Raw genomic sequence first — 27,947 nt, 5'->3', positions numbered from 1 at the left:
CTGATAAATGCCTACAAAGTTGTTTTAACAGTTCACCCGCAGGTCTCTATGATGGGCGTTTTACATATTTGTTATGAGCCTTGACCTTTTGTGACCTCAGAGCGCAGACTAGAGCGAGTGCTGGCAGAGAGTCAGAATCATCAGCAGCAGCTCCAGGATCAGCTGAGCCAGCAGCTCAGCCACACCCTCAGCTCAGTGCTCACCAACAGGATGGACAAGGTGCTGCGGGAGGAGATGAAGAAAACAGTCCCACAAAGTAAGACAAACACACGTCATTTAGAACTAAATCTGCAATCAGACACAACAGAGTAGAGCTGTACTCTGCTGAGAGTGGATTGTTTCTAAGAGCAGTCATGTACATTTATTACCAGATGATGGTGGTATTGCACCATGTTGTTGATTGCAGGATGCAGAGGAGGATTATTTCAAAGTAGAATAGAATGGGAGGGTGAAACCCTCTTTAATGGTCACACATGCAGAGCACACAGCGCACACACAGTGAAATGTGTTCTCTGCTTTTAACCCATCCTAGTACCAGGAGTCTAGTCCTAGGAGCAGTGGGCAGCTATTGCACAGCGCCCGGGGCAAGTAGTGCTTATGATCATCATGATTAATCACAAGTTTAAAATTGTAGTATTGTTTTTTGGGAGGCGTTAAAACAAATACACTTGTAGTGTTGTAATAAAGAAATGCATGACAAACTGGTAAGAGAAATCGCAAGATTTTCACTTTATTATACATTTTTTGAATTTTTGGCATGAAGTCCGGCAATTTTTTGACACTTAGCTAAAGCATCAACAAAGCCGCTGGGATCCCCCTCTGTATAATGTGCGCTAGAGAGAGCATATTATCTCTGCTGCTATCATACTGCGAGCACTATCTGTTCCTAGTGGTGACCCTGTCCACTAGCTCCTACTCCTGTGCAACTTTATAGACTGGTGCATGCTTCAGCAAGATGCCCTTGCTCAGTTTTCCAGAAATCTGATCAGTCTGTTGCACACTGGTGTCTCCTGTCCTAGTGTTCCCACTTGTATGCAATCCAATTGAAGGCTTGGTTCATCGGACCAAAGTGTACAAATGTTATCAATAGCTGTGTCTAAGGTACTTCCAACATGTCTACCATTTCTGAGTATTAATGTGCTTTATGCTCCAGCACAGACGTTGAGTGAGCTCAGCTCGCAGCTTATGTCTTGGATGAGATTCAAAACAACAAGGCAGATATTCTTATCTTTGTAAAGAAAACCACATCTATTTATTATTTATATTTATAGGTACTTTATGAGGTATTGGTCCTTTTTCTTTTACCATTAATATTCCGAAGGGGAGGCCAACTGTAGCTAGAAGGCTTTTCCTAAGAGGCCTTTGATTGGAAATGAAAGCCATGTTCCAGGCTATTGAAACGTTGTGCTTACACAGATTCTCAAGGTCAATATGTTCTGTATGAAGAATAAGAGCAGAACATGGACCTGTTTATGTTCCTTTTTTATTTATATCTCTTACATTTAACTTTACTGGACAAAAAGGTTTTTGTTGCTATTTTAGATCCTGAAAAAATATTTTCATTGAGTGGGATTTTGAAGCAGTCCTTTTCAAAAAGAAGGTTATATTAAAGGTTGTTTTATACATTTCTGATTGGATTTGTGCTTAGGTTGAAGGCCTGGAAGACTTTAAACGGTTTTCTTTCTTTTTCTTCTTTATACTAAAGATTGAATTATTTTCCTGGCACAAAAACAGGATTCATGACAACAACAAAAACGTTGATTATCTGACAAATTCTTATTGTGAACATGGGTATCTTCTAGGGCTGTGCGATTATGGCAAAAATCATAATCACGATTATTTTGGTCAATAATTGATATCACGATTATTAAATACGATTATTAATTGACTTTGAAAACATCCATTTATTGAACTTTAAAACAAATAATAATTTGAACAATATCTTTTTAACTGTTGATTACCCTGAACGTATAATTCAACTGAAAAACCAATACAAAAATGATTAAATAAATGATACATTTAAATAAATAATATCAAAATAATAAATACCAATAAACAAGATCAACAAATATTTTGGAGCGCACTTCCACAAGCTACTAAACATATATAAATATGATAAATACAAATAAATGAGACCAAAATTAATTAGATCAAATATGTTGCAGTGCACTGTCACAACCTAGCAAAGCAAAATAATAGTTTTTTTCGATTATGTTGTTTTCGTAATTGTGGCAGGCCAAAATCGTAATTGCGATTAAAATACGATTAATTGCACAGCCCTAGTTCCCAGAATTGAAAAGTCTGTGTATCCCTAGGTAATAATTTAAGTAACAGCACAAATCATTGCTGTATGCCTGTACGTACAACTAGCCTAAATCTAAATCAGGGATACACTGTTCCAACTCTTTCTCTCCTGTCTTCCATACCATAAAGTATCTGCAGATGTTGAGTAAAATCCGGATTTTAGTGATCACATTTTTCTGTTTACTCTGTTAGGCATTGTTCTCATCTTTCCAATGCTTTATGCAAGTAATGAGGTCAGGGATTTTCTGCAGCTTCCAAAACTAACCGGCGGTGACTGATTGAACAGATAACTCAAATATAATTTTTTTGGACCACAACAAATAAACTGTATTTGTTGTGGATCAGTCCACTGCAGCACGTAGCACGGTTTAAGCGTGCCGTGCCAAACCCGGCCCGTCATTCTTTGCTTTTCCACTAGGGGTAGTTCCGGCCCAGGGCTACTTTTTCACCTTTTTGAGGAGCTGTGAGCTGTGCTAACGGCTGATGTTGGTTTTGTGTTTCGCATTGAAGATGACGTCACGGCTCCGCCTACACTGCGTTACTATAGTTACTGCCCCAGCTACTAAACTGTAATGGAGACGCAGCATAAAGTGAGCCTGGCCTACCAAGGCCTAACTATACCGTACTAAGCCGTGCGAGGCCCTGCAGTGGAAATGCACCATTACTGTATTTTGATCTGTCTCTTTTTTTCTGGTTTGGTCCATGGGTTAGAAAATGGACACTCAAGTGCACACTAGGCTGTACATCAATACATTACAATATTGTTTCTTACATGACAGCTTGACAGCTGACCAAGACGTATATAAATTAGATATGACGAAGGCAGCCTGGGTGTGTTGGACTGCCACACTAGAAAGAAGCTGTCTTTCCTCTCCTCTCCTGTCCTTTAACTCCAGTATGAGATACTCCTGTGTTTATTTCTCCTGCCTTGATCCCTAATTAAAGTGCAGTTTTTGCTAATCTCTCCTCATTATTCATTCCTCTCTCCAGCAATTTCTAAGAGTCTGGAGCCAGTGACCGGTCAGCTGAACAACACAATTGCTGCTAAGCTGACCGCTGTGGAGATCACCCTGAAGGACAATGTCAGCAAGGTGGTCAAATCTAAGGTAAGATGCAGCCATTAAAACTATTCTGCCGCAAGGAATTGTGGGACAGCAATATCTCCTTATCTTTCCTAAAGGCTGGTCCAGTGTGTCCTCTGCTTAACGAGTTAATAAAAGGAGGCATTGAAGCTCCTTTCCTATCATCTAAAGAATTCCAACAGCTCTTATCATGGCCGCCACTTAAAGGTGGGGTAGGTAATTCACTTCAGAAACACTTTTTGTTATATTCCATGGAATGCTCTTAACCTCTTACGCACCGCCCCCCCCGGTACCGGGCAGATAAACGCGTAATTTGCAGGAAACAACGTCTAAGGAATGTTAATATTTAATAAACTATGAATGTTTTATATCCATGTAACGGGAAGAAACTCAGCTAACTGATCTTTCTTATTTTATTTTTCAAAAAAAAAACACAATGCTAACACTCAGCCTCTGAATTAGCCACGAGTGAAAAAATACTAACCTATCACTGCAGCTAAACTCACTCATAACTCCCTTATTACTTATCCTAGATGCACATCCAACATATCGCTTATGATCGTAAGGAGACACAGAATCGATGGGTGCCCACCTCAAAACTCAGTGATAAACGTGACTCTATAAACGAAAACGTACATCAAAACATGTGGCGCTAGGTAGCTACAAGCGCTAACATGGCTTACCTTGGTCTTTGTCTGGTCAAAACTGGTCTTCAATGGCATTAAAACGATAAAAAACGATGCTGCAGTTAATCCATAGGTTAATCCAATGTGCCGTTTCCACATGTCAGAGCGAGAGATCGCTTCACTCCGATGCAAACCTGCATGCGCGAAGCCCCCACCTTTTTTTTTCACAATGAGTGTGTGTGGGGGACTCCCCCTTCGATTCTATTGGCTCTAACGGTCAGAAAGAGGTATCAACCATCAACATCGAGCAAGGGGGGCCAGAGATATGGAAAATCCACCCAAATGACCCCAGAAGTGGTTTCTTTTTGCTAAATCTCTCTAAAAAGGTCAAATGTCACTTGTTTTGCAACAATCTTGATACAGGGTACTTATTATATGTTGTACTTTGGATTCCTAAAGCTTTTAGTCTACCTTACCATCATCCAAGGGTAGTTTTCACTATAAGTACAACAGAATTTTTGGACGGACACTATTAGGGATGCTCCGATCGCCAATTTTGGGGCCGATCGCCGATCGCCGGAATCAGTATCTGCCGATACCGATCGCCGATCCGATCGAGTGGGCGGGGCCTAAATGGAAGATTTAAACATCACTTTAAATCTTCCATTTAAAGTGATGTTTAAAACTCAGTTAATGGGGCTCATTCACTGGAGCTTCCACAAACAACAATCAACTTAATTATTACATTCAAATTATGTATATTATTCAAGTTTACATTCACTTTGGATAATAACACGGGAGAAATGAGCAAGCGCTCTCTTTTCCTCTCTCTCCCTCTCTCTCTCCCTCTCTCTCTCCCCCTCTCTCTCCCCCTCTCTCTCCCCCTCTCTCCCCCCTCTCTCTCCCCCGCTCTCCCTCTCCTGACAGCCCGTCAGTATCGTCTCATGCAGCTCGCTGATCCAGTAATGTGTGAGGCCGACAGTGAAGAATAAACATATTTATAACTAGTTCAGCTTGTTCCAGAGGTAGATAAAATAGCTAAGTGTGTTAGGTCTAACTCTTGTGTGTTTCGCTCCGCTCACCGCTCCGTCACAGCGGGTGGAGCTGCAGGATTTCTGCTTCACACACACGTTGCATACCGCTATTTTACTGTCTTTTTCAGACACCTTAAAATACTGCCAGACCGGTGAAGCCATTTTGGCGAGCTTGTTTTGCCGCGCACAGAGAAAAGTGTCATGTATTTTACGTCATGCGATCGGCTCTCGCGATCGGCATGTTTAGAGAGCACCGATCGATCGGTAGAGAGTGAGTATCGGCAGATCTCGATCGGTGACCGATCGATCGGAGCATCCCTAGACACTATCATTTACAGTTTTTTTACTATGTAAAATCTGAATTTTCTTTAAAATAAAAAACATCTATATTGATTCTGACTTTTCTACATCCAACTCAAAGGTTTATCATTACTTTGAGAAAAAAGATTATTAATTTAACCCTTTTAGAAGGAAAGATATGGTCATTTGTTCTGGGAATGTCATTTTCGAGCCTGAGACCTGAAAAACAGGCTCAGGGCTTAACAGGTTAACATCCCGATAGCAATGAATACATTAAATGCTTTGACAATAAATACATAATAAAAAATGTCATCTGGAAGCCGTAGTACTGTAAAAAGCACGACCAATCATCTGAGCCGGCCCAGCTAAAATAACTGGATGGCCTGTCAGCCTTCCATCTTGTGCACAAACTTATCTCGTTCCCTCATTGGTCATGTGCGCGTTCGTGTGTGTTGGAGGAGGGGCTCTGTAAGGAAGTCTGAAGGAAGGGGCAGATTTTTTTCGGCTGCGTACTTTCAAATTCTAGCGCACTCGAGCTGGTTTCTCCATTCTTACCTACCCTACCTTTAAGTACTTCCAGGGTCATTTCACTCCGTTAATAACCTTCTTAAGCAAAAAAAACAAAACGATTCGACCTAACCTTATCGTCTTTTGCTTCCCACTTCCTGTTTACAGAACACGACGGATGCAATTGGTCGAGCAGCAGCCGAGGCGTTGCAGGGGCCCATCCAGGCGGCCTATAAAGACGCCTTCCAGAGCATCGTGCTGCCTGTTTTCGAAAGAGGATGCCAGTCCATGTTTCAACAAATCAACGACAGCTTTAAACAAGGCACACAAGAATGTAAGGCGACCTTATTTACATGTATTTTAAAACATCCCAATGTGTGGTTTTGTCAGCAAGCATTTATCATTTAGATCATATATTAAGACCTAGATAACGTTCTGCAACACAAGGCCTGTTTATTAACATTTATTTAAATGCTCTTAAATAGACCTTCTATTCGTTCAGAATATGTCTAGACTTTGAAACTGTTCCATTGAAGCTGCTCTGGTGGCACCATGTCTGTTTTTGAGACACTTTTATTGCTTTTTTTACATGTTGGTTTTTTCATGGGTTCCTGTTTATCTGCTAGTCTTAATTAAATAACCATCTCTCCAAAATATGCTCAGGGACAGCTTTTGTAATGAGGCCTTTTCAGAATGAGCTGGGCACTGATGTGTTGATAAGCAGTATATTTATTTTTCTGAGAGTGCTAATCCTTACCTCTCGAAGCTGGTGGCTGGATGCTTAAATTCACTAAGGCTCTCATCATGTGTACAGCGTTACGCTGCAGTAAATATGGGCAACACAAAACCTCTCTGAGCTTGTACACTCGTATTAGCTTGTTCCAATTTAAATGTAATCCATGATCAAATTGAGGGCTTAGCTTTTACGTATGTAAATATTGACTAACTTTGTGAATGCAGCATTTACATCAGCACTGCCTTCTCGCTACTGTGCAAGCCCTCAGTCCTGTCGTTTGCGCTGTTTATCCCAAAATGTTACCTATTCATTAAAAGTGAATCTACATATTGAAGGAGAACACTCTTTAATTGACAAAAAAATATGCTAAGTTTAAATGGGCCCTATTATCCTCATTTCCAGTTCATTTTTGTATTTAGTTCCTCTCCTGTGACATGTCTCCACGCTTTAATGTTCAAAAAGCTCTTTATTTTCCTCATACTGCCTGCGGCTCTGTTGTGATTGGTCAACAGCATAGAGATGTCCCACTCTTTGGTCTGTCACATAGAATGTGTTGAAGCGCTTGCCAATATAAGCCCACATGTTAACCAATTGGGGAGTTTCAGGCGGGGGGTGGGGGGGGGGGAGTAGACTACCTCACTCGCTAACGGATCATTGACTTGATGTAACAATCCAGATCAATAGATCGATACACACTTGTAGTTGAAAATATTGTGATAAAATGACATTTTTAATAAAGGTTATAATCTCATCTAGCTTTTTTCTGGGTCTGCTGTTTTCAGCTACCCTGAAACAAAACAAAACGTTGGGAAAAAAACAATCCTCTGCTCCAAGAAATCAATTTCGCTTTCCTAATTTTCTATCTGCATGCTTAAGACACCGTAACCTTTTGCTAGCTTTTTACAATATTTCCTGACGGTAATTCAGCTTTGAAGTTATGTTTTTGAATTGTATTCAACAACACAATACACGCAATCAAGGAACCTGTGTCAGAACATTTTAAACGTATATTTGGAAATTCCACAATGCCACATACTACTTTAAATTGTCTTAGGACTGTGACACAAACAAATATCATTCAGTTTGATTGGATCTGATAACAACAAATGTATTGATTGATGTAGTGTTTGTGTTTATTTTTTTACGTGTCTGCTTGAAGACTGATTTTCTTCTCATCTCTAGACATCCAGCAGCTCGAGAGCCATATGAAGCAAAGGCAGCAGAGAGAGCTGGAGGCACGTGAGCCCGTGGTAGGCCAGCTCCAGCAGATGATCGAAAGCTTCCAAAGCTCCACCGATCAGCTGGCCAATAACATCACAGCAAACGTCCGGGCAGAGGTCCAGCACCAGATCCAGATGATGGTGGGAAAGTACGTATCCTCGCTCTCTTTCATCGACCACACTAAGTGCTGATGGTGATCAGAAAGCTTTTATATGGAGCTAATTTCCTGCCAAAACTCCACAAACAAACTAAACAAGTTTTACAAATGCCTTATGATATCTATCAAACAAACACATTACATTTTTCTAATAAATCATGTTTCAGAGACAAATTCAGCTTAGGTTATACAAGTACACACATCTATTTTCTACGAGTAACATTTTTTTTTTTTACAAGTACAAAATAAAATCACGTGACTTTTGGCAGGAATATTCCGCCTTGGTTGTGCTGAGGATTTTCTCACAAATTTCCTGAGTTATTCTCTACAGAAGCAGGGGGCGCTACCAAGTCCATTTAAACGGAGGGGGGTTGAGCAGAGCAAGTAACAGCCCCTGCATCATAAGGGCTTCCTCAACAAAAAGCAATTGGATTTTTCAGAAAATTGCAGAAGATAAGATTTGCGACAAATACACATTTATGATACCTACACATTTTGTTCAGCAGGATAATCCCCTCTCCATTTTTTTTTTAAGCATAAATGCAATCGCTCGGAAGTAAAAAGCTAACTTTAGGCTGTAAACAAACTACAAAAACGTTACATGACTTCACGTCACCACCAAGAAGCTAAAGGCTAATCGAATTTTTTTTTTTCACACGCGGGGGATATTTACTGAACAAAACTTGAAAATCTCTTAGGCTTGTGCTAGACAAGGGAACAGAAATTGGTAAAATGCTAACACATTTCCGGGTTTTAGGACTCATTCCTGCACCACTTTATATGCCATACTTTCAGCTTCCAATACTAACAAATAAAAAATACTGACATTTCCAACTCAATACTTGTAAATATGCAGACATCAAGTTCTTTAAAGAATGCTGCCGTTACTGATATTCCTCGCAGGATCGATTGGATAGCATACATTGACATTCCGAGCGGATATTTTGCTTATCAGTTATGCATCAAGTGCCTCTGCCAGCAGCCCTGGCCTTACTCAATGCCTGTCGGGCAGGTGCATAATGGACTGGAGAGTAGGAACAAGCAAGGCTTAATCCTGGGGCTAATGTAAGAACATACATTCGATCGAGTCTCTTGTTCCCTCCACAATTATTTTCGAAGCCTCTAGAGTTTATAGATTAGTTGGGGCGGAGCAGGGAAGTTGGCGTACAAAAACTTTAAAAATCTTGAAAAGGAAATGTAGGGCCAGACTTCCATTTAAGTCGGAGATTAAAAGTCATAGCTTGTATCAAACTCCAACAAAGAAAAAAGATTACACTGACAACAAGTGTCCAAAAAGTTGTTTCTTGACAGCTACAGTGCAGGACAGTGGTTTAAAATACATGCAGCTTGGAGGGTAACCTTTTTCCTCACGCTTTCTCTTTCTTTTCTTCCCCAGTTTGCAGGAGACTATTCTTAGCCATGTGCAGCGAATCGTCAAAGGCGAGGTGACCATGGCGATGAAGGAGCAGCAGGCGGTGGTCACCTCCAGCATCATGCAGGCGATGAGGTCAGCGGCCGGCACCCCCGTCCCAACAGCGCACCACGACTACCAGACGCAGCAGGCCAACATCCTGCAGCTGCTCCAGCAGGGCCAGCTCAACCAGGCCTTTCAGCAGGTAACACACACACACACACACACACACACACAGACCGACCGATATAACCAGGAGCTGTAGCTATAGCAGCCTCTGCAGCTGAACTTTATGTACTCGCTGTTTTCTAATACTGTGCACTGATACCTATATATGGTCACACACAAAAAGCCCCCTGGACTACAAGGCCCAGAATGCCAATACATTGCAACTACTTTACACAGTCAAGCTTCCAGATGTGCTGCTGACACTCATTCTTGGGTTTCTCCTATCTGGACTATGGCTGAAATAGTTTGTGTAGACGTGCTTTTGAAGGTAGCAGGGTTTCCGCTAGGACTTTTTCTTGCCGGTCAAATGTCCGGAAAGAGAGAATTTATTTTACCGGACAAATTTGAAACTTACCGGTCATGTTTCAATAATAACAATAAGGATTGTGTAGCAGAGTTTCCGTTAGCAGGTAATTACCGGACTATGCTGATGTTTAAAACTCAGTTAATGGGGCTCATTTTTATATTGCTTCAGTTGATAATCGTAACGGATCGAAAAGTTCAGATTCATTTTTCAATAAATGATGCGCTTCCACAAACAACAAACAACATAATTATTACATTCAAACAAACTACTTATAGTAGATAAAGTACATTATTCAAAAGTTTACATTAACTTTGGATAATAACACGGGAGGAACGGATCCTCTCTTTTCCTCTCTCCCTCCCTCTCTCTCCTGACAGCCCGTCAGTTTCTCATGCAGCTCGCTAAACAGTGGGCGGGGCTTCAGATGATCATGCAGAGCTGCGTGTCTCCATCAGACTCAGCAGCTGATCTGATCTCTGATCTCTCTCTCGCGTCCGGTTATACTTCACTCGCGTTTATGTCCATATCGATCAGATCCAGCTCTCCTGATCGGCCTTTATAGAGAGCACCGATCAAACTATTAAGAGTGAATATCGGCCGATAAGCATCCCTAATTATTACCGGACATTTTGACCGGCAGGTTTTGAATTTACCGTTTTTTTAATAAATGTTACCAGCTAAAAAATGGTATTTACCGGCTAACGGAAACCCTGGAAGGTAGATGTGTCTGTTGTTTGAGAGATCAGAAAATCTGTGTATAAATGTGTATATAGAGCAAATAAAGATAAAATAATAATTCTCGCTGTGTCGTGTTTACATAATAAAATAATAAATGCAAGCCATAATAAATGCAAGCCATAAAAATGCAAGTTTTATTCACCTTATGTAGCCCCGCCCCTTTCCCCACCTCTGGTTCAAACGCATGTGTGTTAGTTCTTCCAGTTTAGCACTAGCAGCATTGTAATCAATGAATTTTATTTGAGCTCATTAACAGCTACACTGCGCCCCTGGAATGCTTTTACAATATCACATTTATCCTGTTAGTGGCTGGCAGGAAGATTTATGCAAATGGCCAAAATCTTATATGAGGACAATATGGAAAAACAATGAAAGTTCCAAAGCACACTGGCCGGCAGCTCCAACGATTTCCCAAATATGCATTATTTGGATAAATGTATTAAATATATAAAAATCCCCCAAAAATATGTCTCTCCTGAAAAAGAGTTATAACTTAATAACAGTACAAAAAACAGTTTATTGGGCAAGTAAAGGTTGATAAAGACTTTTTGATTGACCCATGAAAACATTTAATGGCCTATCTAAGCTCTTACTTTAATACTTACTCCCATTCTTGGCAGATTGTGTAGTTTATTACATTCATCATCATGTGTCTCTTTTACTAAGAAAGAAATGGCTTGTACTTTAAAACTGGTTGACTAGTCTTTACTTGAGGAGGCCCACTGTGGCTGGACATCAATGCTTTTCTTCTAGATGTATTACATAGAAAGAGATATTTGAACATGAGTTTCAGTGTTCAAAGATTCATTCATTGAATTTGAATGTAATTCCCTCCCTCTTTCTTTCCCTGCAGGCTCTGTCAGCCACTGATCTGAACCTGGTCCTGTACGTGTGTGAGACCATCGACTCCCAGCAGGTGTTCGGGCAGCACCCCTGCACTCTGAGCCAGCCCGTGCTGCTGTCGCTCATCCAGCAGCTCTCCTCCAACCTCACCACCCGCTCTGAGCTCAAAATCAGGTGAGCTTACGACATATGCCTTTCTTTGTACAGTATGGGATTTGTTTACTCAATTCCATGGTAGCATTATTCCATGCTTAAAGGTTACACAGAGAGTTAACATTTTACGTGTGATTTGTTGATATTTTTTGATGATCACACTATTCCGAATAGACGCATCTCCTAAATGCATTCAAATAAGGGGTGCACAGTTTAAAATTATTATTATTTTTACTGATATTGCAATTGTATTATGATTAGCGATAATGACTAGTATATTAAAATTATCATTGCAGGATTTCTTTTAAAGGATCTGTACTAAATGAAGATTTTTTTATTTAGTCAGTAGAATACCATTTGTATGTCGGGATTTCTCTGCAGCACCACAATATTTAATTCTGATACTTCCCTAAATATTGTGCTTGCTGCGATGTAGATATTGCGCTAGTCAGAGTTCCTGTTAGAATAATTTTTGCCGGTCAACATGTCCGGACAAAATTAGAAAAGTGCTGGTCAAAGGTCTTCTTTGTTATTTATTGAGCTTTAAAACAAGTTAATATGATTCGATATTAAACAAACTAATTATAGTAGATTAACTATTCAAAAGTGTACAGTAATTTATAATAACACGGGAATAATAAACGGAGCGCTCTCCCCCTCTCCTGACAACACGCCAGTATCATGCAGCTCGCGGATCCAGTAATGAGTGACCCGACAGTAAAACTAAACGTATCTATAACTAGTTTAGGTAGTTTGAGAGGTAATTAAAATAGCTACGTGTGATATTCTAACCTGAAGTGTGTTTTGTTCCGCTCACCGCTGCATGTGATTATGATGAGCTGCGTGTCGACTCAGCAGCAGCTGATCTCGTCTCTCCCGTCAGATTAAACTTTACTCGCGTTTATCTCCATATCGATCAGATCTAGCTAGTTCTAGCTAATGATATGACTACCTGCTCATTAAAAGACACCTAAACAATAAGCGTCGCTATGCAACCGGGTGAGGCCACAAAGTATAGCGCAGCATTATGCATTTGTTTACATGCCCACCGGAACCCCGAGGCATTACCAACAGATCAACGCACAATCAACCCATACAGGACATCTCTTTCTCCACATTAAGTGTTAGACATTAGAATTGACTATTCTTGTCTGTCACATACTATTCTTGTCTGTCACATAAGTGGCGCAACTGATGCGGTATTGCGCTAAGGGGAAATTATTTTGACCGGAGAGATTTAGATTTGCCGGTCTTCAGCATATTTTACCGGTCATAGTCCGGTAATTACCGGCTAACGGGAACTCTGGCGCTAGTCCATATTGCGATTTTGATAAAATGTCGCTTAATTGTGCAGCCCTATCCCACATACAGACTTTGATGGCGATGAAACTGTCTTGAGATATAAAACATCAATTCATGTTGTTAAGCAGCAGACCACACTTTAGTGTTTCCATCGTATACACGGCTGCTTCACAATTTTCTGAAATGTCATGAAATCTGCAGTTACACGACTGACTGCGGAGCTGTCCTCTCCAATGAACTCGAACAAAACAGTCGTTTACACTTCTAGGATGAGCAACTGGAACAGTGACAGATCGTCGATCACTTATATAGTCATGACAACCACATAAAGGACAACATGAGTACCAGGGCTCGAGACTAACGTCGTCCTTGTGCAGAGCTACAAACAGGACATAGGACAGATTATGTTACCAGAGAGCAAGAATAAAAGGAGTACATAAATGATATACATTTAAAGTAAAAAGAAAATCACTTTGTATTCTCGTAGGACATTTAGGGCCAACTTATCCATCATCATTTGTAATATTATTATTAGCATTGCACACTACCCAAATACAACCTATCCCTTTTCCCTGCTGCTTATAAAAATGCCTGGAGGAAATATTGCAAATGCTGTAGGACATCAAATGAATGGCAGTGATATTGGGGGGGAAACCGTTAAACCAGCCAAACAAGAAATCTTGTTGTGACTGCTTTAACACATTGCATTTTTTTTACATTACATGTTAATTAGCTGATGCTTTTAGCCAAAGCGACTTAAAACACATCAACATCGTAAACAGTCCCACAGGAGCAATTCACGATTAATCTTCTTGCCCAAGGACACTTCAACATATTGACTTCAGGGGCCGGGGATCGAAACTGCTATCCCTCTGATTGGTACATGCCAATTTCCCCAACACTAATGTGTGTAATCCAAGTGGTTTTCACAGCACATCAAATCCACCTAAGTCTCTCTTTTCAGTTTGTTTTCTCACACCACTGTGGTTTGATATAAGACCTGTCTTAAAGTGCAGCAGGAGTAACTTGTGTTTAATCAAAAACCTGCGAGCTGTGTGAGCTTACTTCTCCCAAACAAGTCTTCATTTCAATTTAATTGTCTCCCAAAGCAATAGCAGCATCACACGACCTCTCTCCTACACAAGCCGGAGCCTGTGCTATCGTCCATCAGTAATAAAGCCCATATTTGCTAAACTTTTGCTCCCCATCTCATCTCCATTGCATGTCCATTATTCCTCGTCTCCCGAGTGCTACGCGGTGCTAAACTGCTGACCCCATCACCCCGCTCCGTCTGTAGCCCGGCTACATGACTGTCCGGGGAGCGCCCATGATCCTGTGAATAGCCTCGCTGTTTTTAGATGCAGCTTTTTATCGTGCTCTGCCTTCTATGCCCTTGTAGTTTTCATTTTTGTTGCAGTCTCGTCCGTTCTTTCCTGTTTTCATCTCAAGAACTGTTGGCAGTGTCCTCAACTCACTCCCTTCATGTACTGTTCTCTTGTACACTCTTGCATCCTTTATCCTTTTATTATTTTCTCCCCTAGCAAACCTCTTTCTGAGTCAGAGTCCCTTTACAGCGGCACACTGTGACGGGATCACCTTTGTAGTTTGAGTTTACGTTGCAGCTGCTAATATGGCCCTCTGGTGCCGCTCTGTGCCATCTGGAGAGAGATGGGATCAGTAGGGTGTGGTTCAGTCCGAGGCATTATTAGGACAGAGGAAATGGGTTGTGGTGTAAGAGAGTTCAGTAGATACATCTTAGAGCTCTTGCCTACTCTGCAGGAAAACTCATGGGTAAATAGAAGTAGATTAATATTAGGAAAGGACAAAACTATTGTACTTGTAGAGTAAAATGTTTAGGCTTTGCACAAGATAAAAGAGCCTTTACTTTTCTGTACTTCTGATTGATGGTAGCTTAGAAGAATCCACAAAAGATTTCCAAAGAGAAACAAAAGCAACGTTGGGATTGTTAGGAGCAGAGAGGATCGTTAGCAGGATCATTAGCTGCTTTTGAAGAACACATTGTTGTCCGAGCGCATGCCAGAATAATGTGAACTAAGGGAGCATAAAGAGCAACTTTATGAATATTTCTGAAGGGTTTTAGTTAGCAGATTATCTCCTGCAAGATATTTACTATCTATCAGTATCTGTGGTGTTAAGGTCCTTACACACCGAGCCGATTTTCGGCGTTGATAGATGTCGGGCAGTCTGACCTGGGCCAACACGGAAGACATGTGGTCTCTGACCTACTCAGATTGGTGTGTACTGCACCGTCGTGTCTTTTCGGCCGTGCCGAAACCTTCCACCGCCGATTCTACATGTCGAATCGGTGGGCAGTCGGCTAAAGGCCGTCGGCCAAAGAAATCACTCTGATTGGCTGTTCAGCTTAGCGAATCAGTGCATGAGAAGCCAAACGGAAGTGAGGGACCCAAACAAACTGAAGGCAAATCTGAGATTTAATTTAACTCCAACTCTCGACACACGTTCGGGAAAGCCCCATGAGCTTCTCGCTGTAGAGTGAAAATGGAACACACATGCTATTTGTTGTTTGTTTATATCACGCAGTCTGTTCTTCTTCTCTCGGTGTATCACGCAGTCTGTCTTCCGGTTGTTGCCTCTTTTGAATGACGAATACACACTACCGCCGCCTGCTGGTAAGGAGAGCTATTGCCACTCACGCATGCGCAGTTTGTACGTGCTTCTTGGCCGTCGGCTGAAGTCTTTGCGGTGTGTTCCAGTGCGACACATGGCCAAGACGCAGGAGACGTGCCGTCGGGACGTGTTCTTTGGTGTCAGTTTGGCTTTAGATGCCAAGACATTAAATGTCATAAAAAGTGTGTTTGCAGTATTATGTGGACCCGATGGTCCTGTGATGTGCGTGTCGAGTCGAACTGTGGCCAGAGGCCAGCTGGCAATATGGGTTCGGCTCGAATGTTAGCCTGGCATCAGGGTAGTGCTCTGGACGAGGAGATGAAGGGTCATTTAAACTGTAAAGACAAAGACGGCAGGAGAGCGGGACAGAAATAGTCTAACCACCAGATGTCTGACTAAAACAATTAATTGAGGAGTTCAATGTAGTGTAGTCTGAGTAAGAGGACAGGATGCAGGTGACAGGAGGCATAATTCAATTTCAAATCCTAGTTATACAGTCACACATGTGGGCCAGCAGCCAGGAAGTGATCAAGGACGGAGCTTGACATTGGAGACTGATAGAAGCATTGAGCCTTCCTCTGTCCACACAAGTCAACCTCATCCTACTGACTGCATATCAGTGAATAGAATGGTGCAGTGAAGACTTGTTTGTTTTGTTCAGAAGGATAATCTCCTCGTAATAACACCACTTTCATAACAGTTGAAGCATGAATGCAAATGCCAAAAGTAAAAAGTTAACGTTAGGCTAAAAAACAAGGTACATGGTCACGGTCGCATGGCTGCGCCTCACCACTAGGCTAAAGGCTGTTTCGTGTTCGACGTGATGACATTTAGTAGTCTTATTTATTCACTTCTTAGCAACTGCCGTTTTTTGACGGTAACAAGCTTTGGACATTCATTCATTTTTTCTCATATAACAAATAGTGAAAATCTCTAAAGCTTATGTTAACCACATGCTTCATTTTAAGACAATTAACCAAAAACACATTCAAACATTTTTTGACTTCGAGACAAAGGAACCGGAAGTGGTTAAGTCGCAACTCATTTCCCGGTTTGACATTCATTTTCAGATCAACATATATTACAATAACTACCATGGCTAAAGACTGTGATTCAATTCCATTCCTGCTTATACCCACCGTAGATCATGGTACCTTACTAGAAATCAATGTTCTGTCTTCAACATGTCATGTCTCCGTCTTGTGTCCCTGCTCAGCTACCTGGAGGACGCCGTGATGAACCTGGACCACGGCGACCCCCTGACCAGAGACCACATGTCTTCCGTGTTGGCCCAGGTCAGACCAAAGCTCTTCACCTTCCTGCAGCAGGACCCCCACAGCCCGCTCAGCAAGAGGGCGCGGCGCCTCATGATGATGCTGCAGGGCCTCGTCAGCCACTAGTCCTACCATGTAAACAGTCCTTTCCTGGTAGATACAGATAATGCGTCCATTTTGGTTACCAGATCACGTAGAGGAGAATGCAACAACTTCATCCAGCTAATTTTTTCAGAGATAAAATCTTGGTTGGAGTAGAAGACAAGGGAAGTTAAAAGACTGAGTTTGATACTTGTTGTTTGGTTTAAGAAGAACGTTCCCTCCAGTCCACCTGTCCCTATTACCAGGTCCTTCTCCCAGTACCATTAGTTCTTAACCCCCCTTCTCTACCTGCACCAGGGAAGCTTCGACTTAGGGAGCTGTTTTTGTTTTTTCTTGTCCTGGAAATACCTAAGACATTATTTGTCCAGACAACTCCTAAATTCACTGTAGATTCTTCCAGTACTTGGTTACTCAAGAGGCATTCTGGTTGCCTCCCCTCCTTTTATTCCCGTCAGGACATGACAGCCGGAGAGCCTAATATTTCTGCTAGTGCCCGTCTCCCAGACACATCGTACCGGACACTCCCTTTGATGCCTCTTCCTTCAAATGTGCAAAAGACTCGAAGAATGTTCAGCTGAGTGGTCAACAAGACCAAACGTCGCTCTTTCTTTTAGTTTTTCCGGGTTTTTCTGACCCGTCAGTCAGGCATGTTGAGTTTTGGAATACACGTTTTGATGCAGGGTCTGCGTCTGGGCTAGAGGAGGAACAAAAGTACCTAAAGAAGACATGTTTCGCCTCAAAATGTAACCTTCTATTTTGGAAAAACAGCAGGCTTGGACATGTTTTTTTTCTTTTATAATACAGACCAGCATCTTTTCTTAAGCCAACTTGGAATCCAGTACACTGTTCTCAGTTCAGGTTCTTTCTAAACATCTAAGTAAATCCCGGCTACCAAAAATATGTAACATTCAAAGCCATTTCCTGTTCGTGGCATATTTCCTTTCAGTTATTTCTTAATAGGGTTGGAGACAACAACCTTGCCTGGCCAAATCTGTCTGAGTGCTTTGAAGAGGATCAACACGCTAAATAGTTTTACTGAAAGTTGATTTAATTTATTCCTGCGTCTGTATTCAGGAAGAAAAGCATCTTTCTTTCTTTTACCAATCTGGCCTTGTTTTCAAAAATCCTTCTAATAGGGCTTTCTGAAGGATACAAATAACATTTTTGTAAATGTGAAAAATATTTGTGAAGGTCTTCGGAAGCTGAAAAGGATTCTGCTTGTTTGGAGCCCATCATGTAGTTAGACAGCCGTCCATGTGTAAATTGATTTTCCCCCGTCTGTATGCCTGCCCCTTTTTTATATAATCATTTAGCATTTGTAAGACTTGTATACTTGCTTTAAAAGTTGTCAACAATAATTATACCACATAATACAACACATCCTAAACATAATTGTTAATGCTGATGTTTCATCAGGCTTCTCCAGATCATGTTGATGTGCAGTTACTTCTCATAGACTGTAGGAGGCAGCACTTAGTTGGATTTGTTGTCTTTTGGGTTCTGAATTCAGAAATCATTCCTGCTCCCAAACAGTGAAACTCTGCACATGTTTGTTTATCTTTAAAGTTTGTTCAAAGTGTATGATAATGTGTACAGCCCATTTACACACATTCTTGTTTAGATGCAGGGTGGGCACACAGTTTTTGCTGATTGTAAAATTAAAGTTCTGTTCATTTGAACCTCTGTGTTTAGAATTTGGATTTGTCTAGCAAGTGCCTTATTGTATTTTACATGTTTTACCTAAACATTTGATCCCATTTGGGCCTTTAGACATGTTTCAGCATTATCCCACAGCAGCTCCTTTATACTTTAACAAGCATTTACGGCGTTACAATGTTGGATCTGAAGAAAGGCTCAGCACAGGAGAATCTGTATGTTTTGTTTGCAGACATTGGACTACCTAGACAGCCGATTCGGACATACATTTGAATGATCATGCAACAGAGAGGTACTTTTTGACGACTGCCACCCTCACCTTCAGTTCAGTTACGGTTATTGTCCTCAGAATGAAGGACGGGTTGTGTTACCCCGAGTGGGAGCTGTGTGAGAAACAACCGAGGCTAGGGAGTATGTTATAATTTCCATTCTGTTCACTTGTCCTCTGCTTGTATGATTATGTTGTATCTTTTACAGTTTATTTTACCCTAAAGATTTTTGGAATAAAAAAAGACTTGTTCACTTTATTGCGTCTTTATTCGTTTGGTGGTTTGTTCTGTACTTCTACATACCCTAACCCTTAATACATACTGGAATGACTTTACCACATTTTATTAAGAAAATAAATGTGTTCGTCTTATCCTGGCCAAAATATTCACAATGTTATAAGTCTTCTGAAAATACTCATAAATAATTTTGCTTAGTTTCTTTTAGAAAAAAATATCTAATGTAGGAAATGTTGTTTTTAGTAAACATAATTTAAAGAGAAAAATAACCGGAAATAAAGGAATAATACAAAATAAAAAAAGTCCATATGCATAAATACATAAACAAGTAACAAGTCTGTTCAGTTCTACATTAGAAGCACTTTATGTATTACTTTTTACCATGATGGCGAGCAAGAACGTTCCTTTTACTCACTTCCGAGAATATTCTCATTTGTCTAGATCAGGGGTGGGGAGCCTCCGGGCCGTATACGGACCGCGAGACTATTTGGTACGGCCCTCGAGGTCATTTATAAACACACGCAAAAAAAAATTGAAATGGCCCTTGAGAGGAAAAAGGTTCCCCACCCCTGGTCTAGATAATGGAAGATCACCATTTTGAAGGCTCAAAAAGGTCAAATTATTAAATATAAAAACAGAGTCATTTAGCAGAACTCCTTTTCCTCTTCCATTAATCATAAACATTTATTTTTTAAGCATCTACAGGCCCCAAGGCCCTAGATTAGAAACCACTGTTCCACAATTTCTGCACTGCAGAATAACACATATTTACATAACACCATATAGTTTGGTCGTAATACTGTAACTCTGTATATTTTTTAAGTCAATTTCCCATGGTGCAACAATGATAGAAAATGAGCAACCAGTTTTCTCAACATTCATTTGAACATAATTTAAGTTTTAAACTAGAATTCATTGTAATATTAGTTTATCATTATTGATAAATTGCCTGGTATTTATATGGTACAGATCTCTACTTTAATCCGGTTTGACAACTGTTCGTGTGACAGCAGTTATGTTTTTAGTTGATTGTTATGTGTGTACCTGCTAAGGGACTGCATTTTCCTTATCTGATAAAGCGCTCTTCGGGGATTCTCTGCGCATAGCAAAGAATCCTCCTCCCCCTCCCCCCCCCCTCCTCCTCCTCCTCCCCCCCTCCTCCTCCTCCTCCTCCTTCTCCTCCTCCTCGGGCGCGCCCCCCCCCCCCCCCCCAGGCAGGGAGGATGAGCGCACAGTGGATCTCTCACGCTGGAGTACAGAGCTGCAGCGCGGACAGGAGGAAGCTGTGACCGGCACCGAGCAGCGGGACAGTGCGCGCTGCCTTTCTTTTGGAAACAACCACTTTGGGGATCCCGGTGAAACTTGTGAGGAAGACTCCACGGGTCAGCATGACATCTCTCACCAACTCCGCGTGCCTCCTCTTCTTGCCTGTTGCTTTGCTCCTGAGTAAGTACTATTTGAGGAATTCTGCTTTATTTCTGAGCAATGCACAACTTCCGCTGCAGTATTGAAAATGTTTGGAGTAGTTGTGCGTAAACCGGAGAACACGGATGCAGATCCAGACTTTTACTTAATGTATATGTAATAAGATAGTGTTTTGTTAAACCCCATCTTCTGGACTTGTCTTTGCCCTGCTTCTGTAAGTAAGAGGGTCCCGTTGTATCCCCCGTTTATCTCCAGCATCCAGTGGAACATGTGCGGGAGCGATGCGCCTGAATGTTGTGAATGCAGCATGCAAACTGTTTTGTGTGAGAGTGGACTATAATTCAATTTCCCCCAGTCTTAATGCATTTGCTCAACGAGGTAACTTGTTGTACATAATAGTAATAGTGCAGCAACTGGCAAATAAAGGGAACCCTCAATCAGTCTGATAGTGGAGTTACCGCTTGTGATTCCCACCCTGCAAGTAAAGTCAATGCTATGAATTGTTAATTAAAGTAAGGTGAGTTCAATTAAAATGGAACTCTAGCAATTTTGTAATGCGGTTTTTTCATGTTAGGGAAAATACAAGAGACAGATTGTTTTGAAGATAGGTCAAAATCAGTGCAGCAGATGGAGGATTTTCGGACTCTTAGTAACAAGAACGCAGCAGTTTTTTTAATCGTTTGCTATTCATTTCAAGTACAACGTAACGTTGAGTATGTAATGCATTTAAAGTGCATTGTATGTGAATTGTGTGTACGCGAGACTTGCCCTGATTTGAGCTCATTGGACATTCTGAACCCCTGACATGATTTTCTTCTGGATACCTTTAGAACAGTAATGTGAGCTTTTGGGCTAGGATAAAAGCTGTTAGTTATATATTTTTAGTTTTTAAGTAAAAAAGTAACCATTACTTTTTCCATTACTTGGTCAGATTATCCAAATAATGACTTTTTGGAAATTTGCTGCAACGTTTTGGGGATGTGGAAGAGCCGCTGGGTGGCTTTCTTGAAACTTGCCCAGCCGTCATTCATATGATACGTATTGCTTTTGTATACTTAAATGTGAATAGCCTGTTAGTTAACTCGTACTTAATTGGCCATTTGGTCTGCAGTTGGCAGTACATACTAATTGAGGAAGTAGTATGCAGTATGTAGTTCCCATTATATGCAGTAGGTAGTTTGCATTTTTTACTATGCAGCAGGTAGTATGGAGCATGTAGTATGTAGTATGGAGCATGTTCTATGTAGTATTCAGTATGTAGTACACTACACAGTTTGTAGTGTGCAGTATGCAGTAATGTGCCAATTTTCACACTGCCTGGGTCCAGCTCTAAAAACACTTCAATCTATCAATCAATTCAATTTGATTTATATAGCCCAATATCACAAATGTTACATTTGTCTCAATTTTTTTTTAAAGTGTATATAGAATATCAACAATACAATACATTTCCCATAAATGCAACTTGATATACCTTTTCATTAGGCTGTCCGTCTATCCAACTCCATGCTCACAGTTTGTAACAAAGAATGTATTTAAAAAATGTGTTTTCTATAGGTAACCCTGGTTACATCGCTTTGACATCTGCAGGGTTCTTTTTTTTGTAAGCTGACTTTGAGTTGTCTGATATAATGTACTAAAGTACTGACTTGGTGATGAAACCATATCAATTCCATTCCAAACCAGAGTATGTGTTATAAATGTCATCGTCATCATTGATCGTCATCCAATGCTGCTGCGGATGTCAGAGCAATGAGGATGAGGGGGAGGATGGGGGTCCCATGGGGGAGGGACACCATGGGGGTAGGAAAAAAAAAGTCTCACCGATGGAGATAAATGATGAATGATTCGCATCTGTCCCTCTCCTATGCTCTGGAAAGTCTCTGGAGATTTTATTCATCCGCACATCTGAACCTGACTGGGAAACATTCCTCATGCATTCAGTCCCTCAGTCATGTGACTGACACATGGGGAAAACTGAGCGTAGTTATGAAATTATATTGGCTGATATTCTTACATTACTCTTCATTACTCTTTCGTTGTTACTCTCCAAACTGTGAGTGTGTGCACGTTGATGTGTAGTTAATGTCCCTATGAGCAGAGCTTCCTATCACCTTTGACTCGGACTATCATCTGTCACACTTTCTTAAAATACCTCGTCTTAAGATCAAAAATCTGTAAGAACATCATCTTCAATGCTTCAAATACACTGACAAACATCTTAAAACATAAATTGGAAATGATTAATGATATTCTATAATTAGTACCAGTATTTTTAGCTGCCTTTGATCACTATGGATCTTTATAACACAGCTTATATTTCTATATAAGAGTTAGCAGGTGTAGAAAGTGTTTTTTAATGTTTTATGCAGGTACATATTCCCGTGGGAGGAATTCAGAAATATGTATACAAGATTCTACAACTGTGCAAAAAACATTTTCTAAAGTGTTTTTCAAAAGGAAAAAAGAAGGTGTAAAGCAGAAGAGTGAGCATGTAGTAAATGTAATCTGCTCAATGCACACATTTACATGCATTTTAATAATGCGTTTTCCCTCAACATCATCAAGAGGGTTGGTTTTTAGGTGTCTTCAGAAAAAACAATTAAATGACATGCTGTTTACAACATTACCAAAAAAACGTTGAATTCCAAACAATAGGCCTTTTTTTCACAAGTAATGTTTTGACTAGTCACAATAGTAAAAGCTCAGGTGTGAACAATAACACCAACGATGACTGAATGTCAGCTCCTTGGTTTCAGGGTCCTGGTATTGTGCATGCTGGATCACTGTCACTCTGTCATGGCTTACTAGAACACATGATTAGAATCCAGAATCTCATAATAAGCTTACACTATTTGAAAGGATCGAAGACATTCAGAGGCCCAATTATCTGAAACCCCAATAGTCCGAGAAATATACGACTGAAAGCTCATTTATTCAGAAAACAAACATTCTGAAGGGACATTCTGAAATACTAATCCCAAATGCAACAAACAGAAGCACATGGCTAATATTATAGAGAAGGACCTTCCTCCGTTCTTTTTTTAACTATGGTAAAGGCATGACCGTCTAACTGCCTTTGATTGACTAAAACTTGTTGCCTTTGTTGGTTGGGTTGGTTAGGTTAAGGCAGGGGTGTCAAACTCAAGGCCCGGGGGCCAAATCCGGCCTGCGACTTCATTTTATGTGGCCCCGCAAGAGCTTGCAAAGAATATAATACGTTTATTATACGGTTACATGCCACTTTACAGAAGCAGGTTGCCCATAAACTACATGTCCCACAATGCATCTCGTTTTGTGACATGCGCACTGAAGAGACTTGCAATGATTTGCCCTAGACTTCTGCTTTCTGACGTTAATTACTAAATTATTATCCTATCCGATAATAATCCAATTCAGAGGCAATAATGTAATATAATACATTATTTTATATATATATATATTATATATTTATACATGTATATTTATATAGTTACAACCGGCCCTTTGAGTGCAACCATAATGCTAATGTGGCCCGCGATGAAATTGAGTTTGACACCCCTGGGTTAAGGCATGAAGAGTGCCATCAGTTAGGGTTTGTTTGTTTGTAGCCTTTATTTAACCAGGTTAAAAAATCCCATTGAGATCAACGATCTCTTTTTCAAGGGAGACCTGCGGTACATTGGTTACACATAAAAACAACAGAAAACAAAAAGGACATTACAACATAATTACAGGGGTATAAATTAGCAACCTATTCACAGTGACAGGTATCCAATAACATTTCATCCAGCCGTGCTGAAGGGTCATGGTTAAAGTGGGATTCTCAGGGTAAATCAAATGCAAAGTGTTATGTGTTTGCTATATTATGACTGAAAATAGCATGGCTGAAAGGTCTGATGACGTCTTTCTGCACCATAATAAGCAATGTGCGTCTGAGACTGTGTTTTCTTGGACGAATGTTTTTTTGGTTGAATTGGATCTCAGATTATTGGGCCTTCGTAACAATGGATGGCATGGCACCATTTTAGTTTAGCATGTTAGCATGCTAAAATTCGTTTTCTTTAGCAACTTCTACTTTGATTGTTTTACACAATTAAACAAAAAAGTTAAAGTAAAAAAATAAATAAAACATGTTTATACAATATTTAATGAGCTTCATTTACTGCAATGCAACCTTTTTAAGTTTAGAGTCAAGCTAGTTGTTATCCCGTTTCCTGGCTTAATGCTAAACTAAGCTACCTGGTTTAGCATTACATACATTTTACTTCTCAAAATGTAAAACTATTCCTTTAACTTTATCTCAAGGTTGAATAGACCTCATTTATTGTATCTTTTGTGTCCCTTTCTCTCTTCACTTGAGTGTCAGTATTCTGCCTGTCTCCTCTGTCTTAGCTTAAACAACTAGCTCTAAGTATCAGGGCCGGAGACTTGGAGGGCTCCCCTGGGTGCACGTCTCCTCTCTGCGTCATCAGCGCCCCAATAATCACATTAAAAGCAGGCAGCCCATAGGCGAAAGGCAGAATATATTCGGCTTTTAATTGTTCTCCTCAGGAAACAGTTCCCAACCTCCCTTTCTTTCTAAGTTCCCCCTCAGTGGCTCGACTGCAGCGTTTTTCTACATATTTTTGTATGCAGCAAAGACACATGAAGTGTTAGTTTCCTCATTAAAACAGGTTTAAAAGTGTCAAGGAAAACTGCCTGTGTTTCGCCTCCTTCTTCCTCCCTCCTTACAGTGTCTACCACTAAACACACACACTGTCCACCACACTGCACACCATCCTCCTTCTATTCTTCTTCGTACTTCCTTCATCCCTCTCTTCTTTTCTTCTTTACTTCTAGCAAACGTCCTGTCCTCCTTTTTCCCCCTCATGTCTCCGCAGTCATTAATATCTGTATGCCATCGCTCCTCTTCTTCTTTTTTTATTTTAAACTTGCTCATCCATCTGATCTTTCATCATATCCTCCTTCTGCTTTTTCCCTCCCTCCCTATGTTCTTTTCATCAAGGATTCACAAATATTGATCAATCTGACAGTGAGAATCCTTCGTTACAAGTTTCCAGGATTTTTCTTTTTTAATAGAAGGATCTTAAGAGCTCTCATGGGGTGAGATGTACATATATCATGGGCCACACTGTCCTTCAGACGTTTGATCTTATGAGATCACAAGTGGGGAATCTTCACAGTAATCATTAGGGGACTTCGCAAAGAGTGACAATAAAAAGGTTGTTAAACCTCTTGCCCCTCCCCTCTTCCCATATTCACTATTAAAGTCTGTCAGTGTGATGGATAAAACTGAAGTATGATTTTCTAGTTTATGGACTGAGGTCACCCGTGTTGAAATTTGACCTGCACATGTCGCAGCAGAAACAAGTTGGAAACATTACATTGACATATCATCAACTTGATATGACAAAATAGTTCTTGTTTACACATTAAGTAGTTTCTGAGCAACATTGTCTAGACATTTGTTTGAGTCATGTTTCTGTTTCTTCTGTTGAATGTATCAAATTATCCCATCCTTTGGTAACAAATCAATGACAAAATTAAGGGGTAGTAAGGGGGGGGGGATTATTTTTACCACAGCTAATTTAATATTGACAGGGCTCGAGAATAACAGTGAATTTCTTTCTGGGATCATAATTAATCTGGGAGGATTTCTTATCTGGATAATATTGCATTTGAAAGAAACAAACCTGTGTTCGAATTGGCAAGAGGAGAGCTAGTTAGCATTAGCTGCTAGCTGTTAGCAGCCATAGGCAGCACTGTCTTGCTTGGTTAATAACGGAGCTAACGGAGCTAGGAGCTAAAAGCTAACGGAGCTAAAAGCTAACGTTTCCAAAGCGAGGTTCCATTAAAGGTAGGGTAGGTAAGTTTGAGAAACCAGCTCGAGATCGCTAGAATTTGAAAATACACAACCGGAGAAAATCTGCCACTTCCTTACAGAGCCCCTCCCCCACACACGAACGCGCACATGACCAATGAGGGCACAAGATAAGTTTGTGCACAGATGGAAGGCTGACAGGCAGGTAGGCCATCCAGTTATTTTAGCCGGGCCGGCTAAAATGATTGGTCGTGCTTTTTACAGTATTACGGCTTCCACAGATGACATTTTTTATGGATTTTTTGTCAAAGCACTTAAAGCTCCCATGTCATGCTTTTCCGGTTATTACCCGTCCCCTTGTGTGTTATGAAGGTTTTTATGCATGTAAACGGTGTGCAGAGTCAAAACCCTCAAAGTACACCCTGTAGCGAGTAAAACTCAAACACAGAAAATACCTCCCCAAAACGCCTCGTTGGAGATACGTCACTGCCCATTTGAGTCTTCCATTTAGTTCCGGGTACCGCCTGATGTCATGCGGTACCCGGAACGAAATGGACCAATCCCGAAGAGCTATGGCCACACCAGCAGCGGCGTGTTCCTCCTCCAGAGGTTCGAAGAACCGGCATTTCACAGACGAAAGCTTCCAAAACATTGCCCAGTTTGAGGCCGGATATGCACAGCTTGTTTGGACCGTTTGGAGCAGGGGAAGATCTGGGTATACAACCTGTAAGTTTGCATTGTTATTTGTGTATTTATCAAACAAGACTGTTTAAATGTGTAAACTGTGTTGGACTGCTAAGCCATTGACACAGTGCTAACTGTGCTAACTAAGTTGCTAGAGTTTCCATATATCAACTCTAATATCAGCAGATGGCCTTGCATACATGTATCTCATAGCAGGAGAATGTCTGCATTCACACACAAAATACCTATTGACAGTATACTGCGGGTGATTTGCCGGTCAGTCGCGAAACGTAATTACATTATAGCTGGCGTAGCGATCTAACACACGGAGCTTGAGCTAGTTTTGGTCAGAAAAACATTTTTGTGATGCTACGTTGCTAGCGTTTAAATATATCAACTACAATGTCAGCAGATGGCCTTACATGTTTGTCATGGCAGGAGAATGTCTGCAGTCACACACACGGAATACTCATACAGTATACTCCGGTTTACCGTACATTGTGACCGTACATATACTGCATGTAGCTAACGAGGCTAGCTGTATGCTAGCGCAAAACAATGTATTCATGCAAGTTACATTGTATGGTAGCAGAATACCCGTATACGATTGCAATTATAAACACGTTATTGCTAGCCTAATATGAACCACTAGCTTTTGTTCATAGTAGTTTTATTACACTGCATTATAGTTGCCTTTCCTCCAAGCTAACGTTCATATCGTGTTAGCTACCAAGGTAAACAAAGCTAGGTTAGCATATTAGCAGGCAAGCTGTTCATTACACAACTACTACTAACGAATCTAAAACAACTAAGTTTCTCTAATATTTTGTGATTTGCATTTGATTTCGTCCAGCCAGATCCTGGCGGACAATCCATGACGGGGAAGGGATTCTACTACT

At 40.7% G+C, this 27,947-nt stretch overlaps 2 protein-coding genes across 3 annotated transcripts in view; both read left to right on the top strand.

Moving 5' to 3' along the window:
- edc4 (enhancer of mRNA decapping 4) overlaps positions 1-19,157 on the top strand; it is a 41,851-nt gene extending 22,694 nt beyond the window's left edge. For both annotated transcript variants that reach the window (XM_034141355.1, XM_034141354.1), the window contains exons 24-30: positions 101-256; positions 3,295-3,410; positions 6,022-6,187; positions 7,772-7,958; positions 9,364-9,583; positions 11,505-11,668; positions 16,815-19,157. In XM_034141355.1, coding sequence (XP_033997246.1) covers positions 101-256; positions 3,295-3,410; positions 6,022-6,187; positions 7,772-7,958; positions 9,364-9,583; positions 11,505-11,668; positions 16,815-16,998 — 1,193 coding nt within the window. In that variant the 3' untranslated portion in view covers positions 16,999-19,157. The remainder of the gene's footprint in view (positions 1-100; positions 257-3,294; positions 3,411-6,021; positions 6,188-7,771; positions 7,959-9,363; positions 9,584-11,504; positions 11,669-16,814) is intronic.
- Positions 19,158-20,428: 1,271 nt separating this feature from the next.
- The window catches only part of nrn1la (neuritin 1-like a), an 86,499-nt gene continuing 78,980 nt past the window's right edge, over positions 20,429-27,947 (top strand). The window contains exon 1 of the mRNA XM_034141838.1: positions 20,429-20,582. Within this exon, the coding sequence (XP_033997729.1) occupies positions 20,525-20,582 (58 nt within the window). The 5' untranslated portion in view covers positions 20,429-20,524. The remainder of the gene's footprint in view (positions 20,583-27,947) is intronic.

The sequence above is a fragment of the Trematomus bernacchii genome, unplaced genomic scaffold, assembly GCF_902827165.1.
Source record: "Trematomus bernacchii unplaced genomic scaffold, fTreBer1.1, whole genome shotgun sequence".
Classification (NCBI taxonomy): Eukaryota; Metazoa; Chordata; class Actinopteri; order Perciformes; family Nototheniidae; genus Trematomus; species Trematomus bernacchii.
This window is presented reverse-complemented; position numbering and strand designations above follow the sequence as displayed.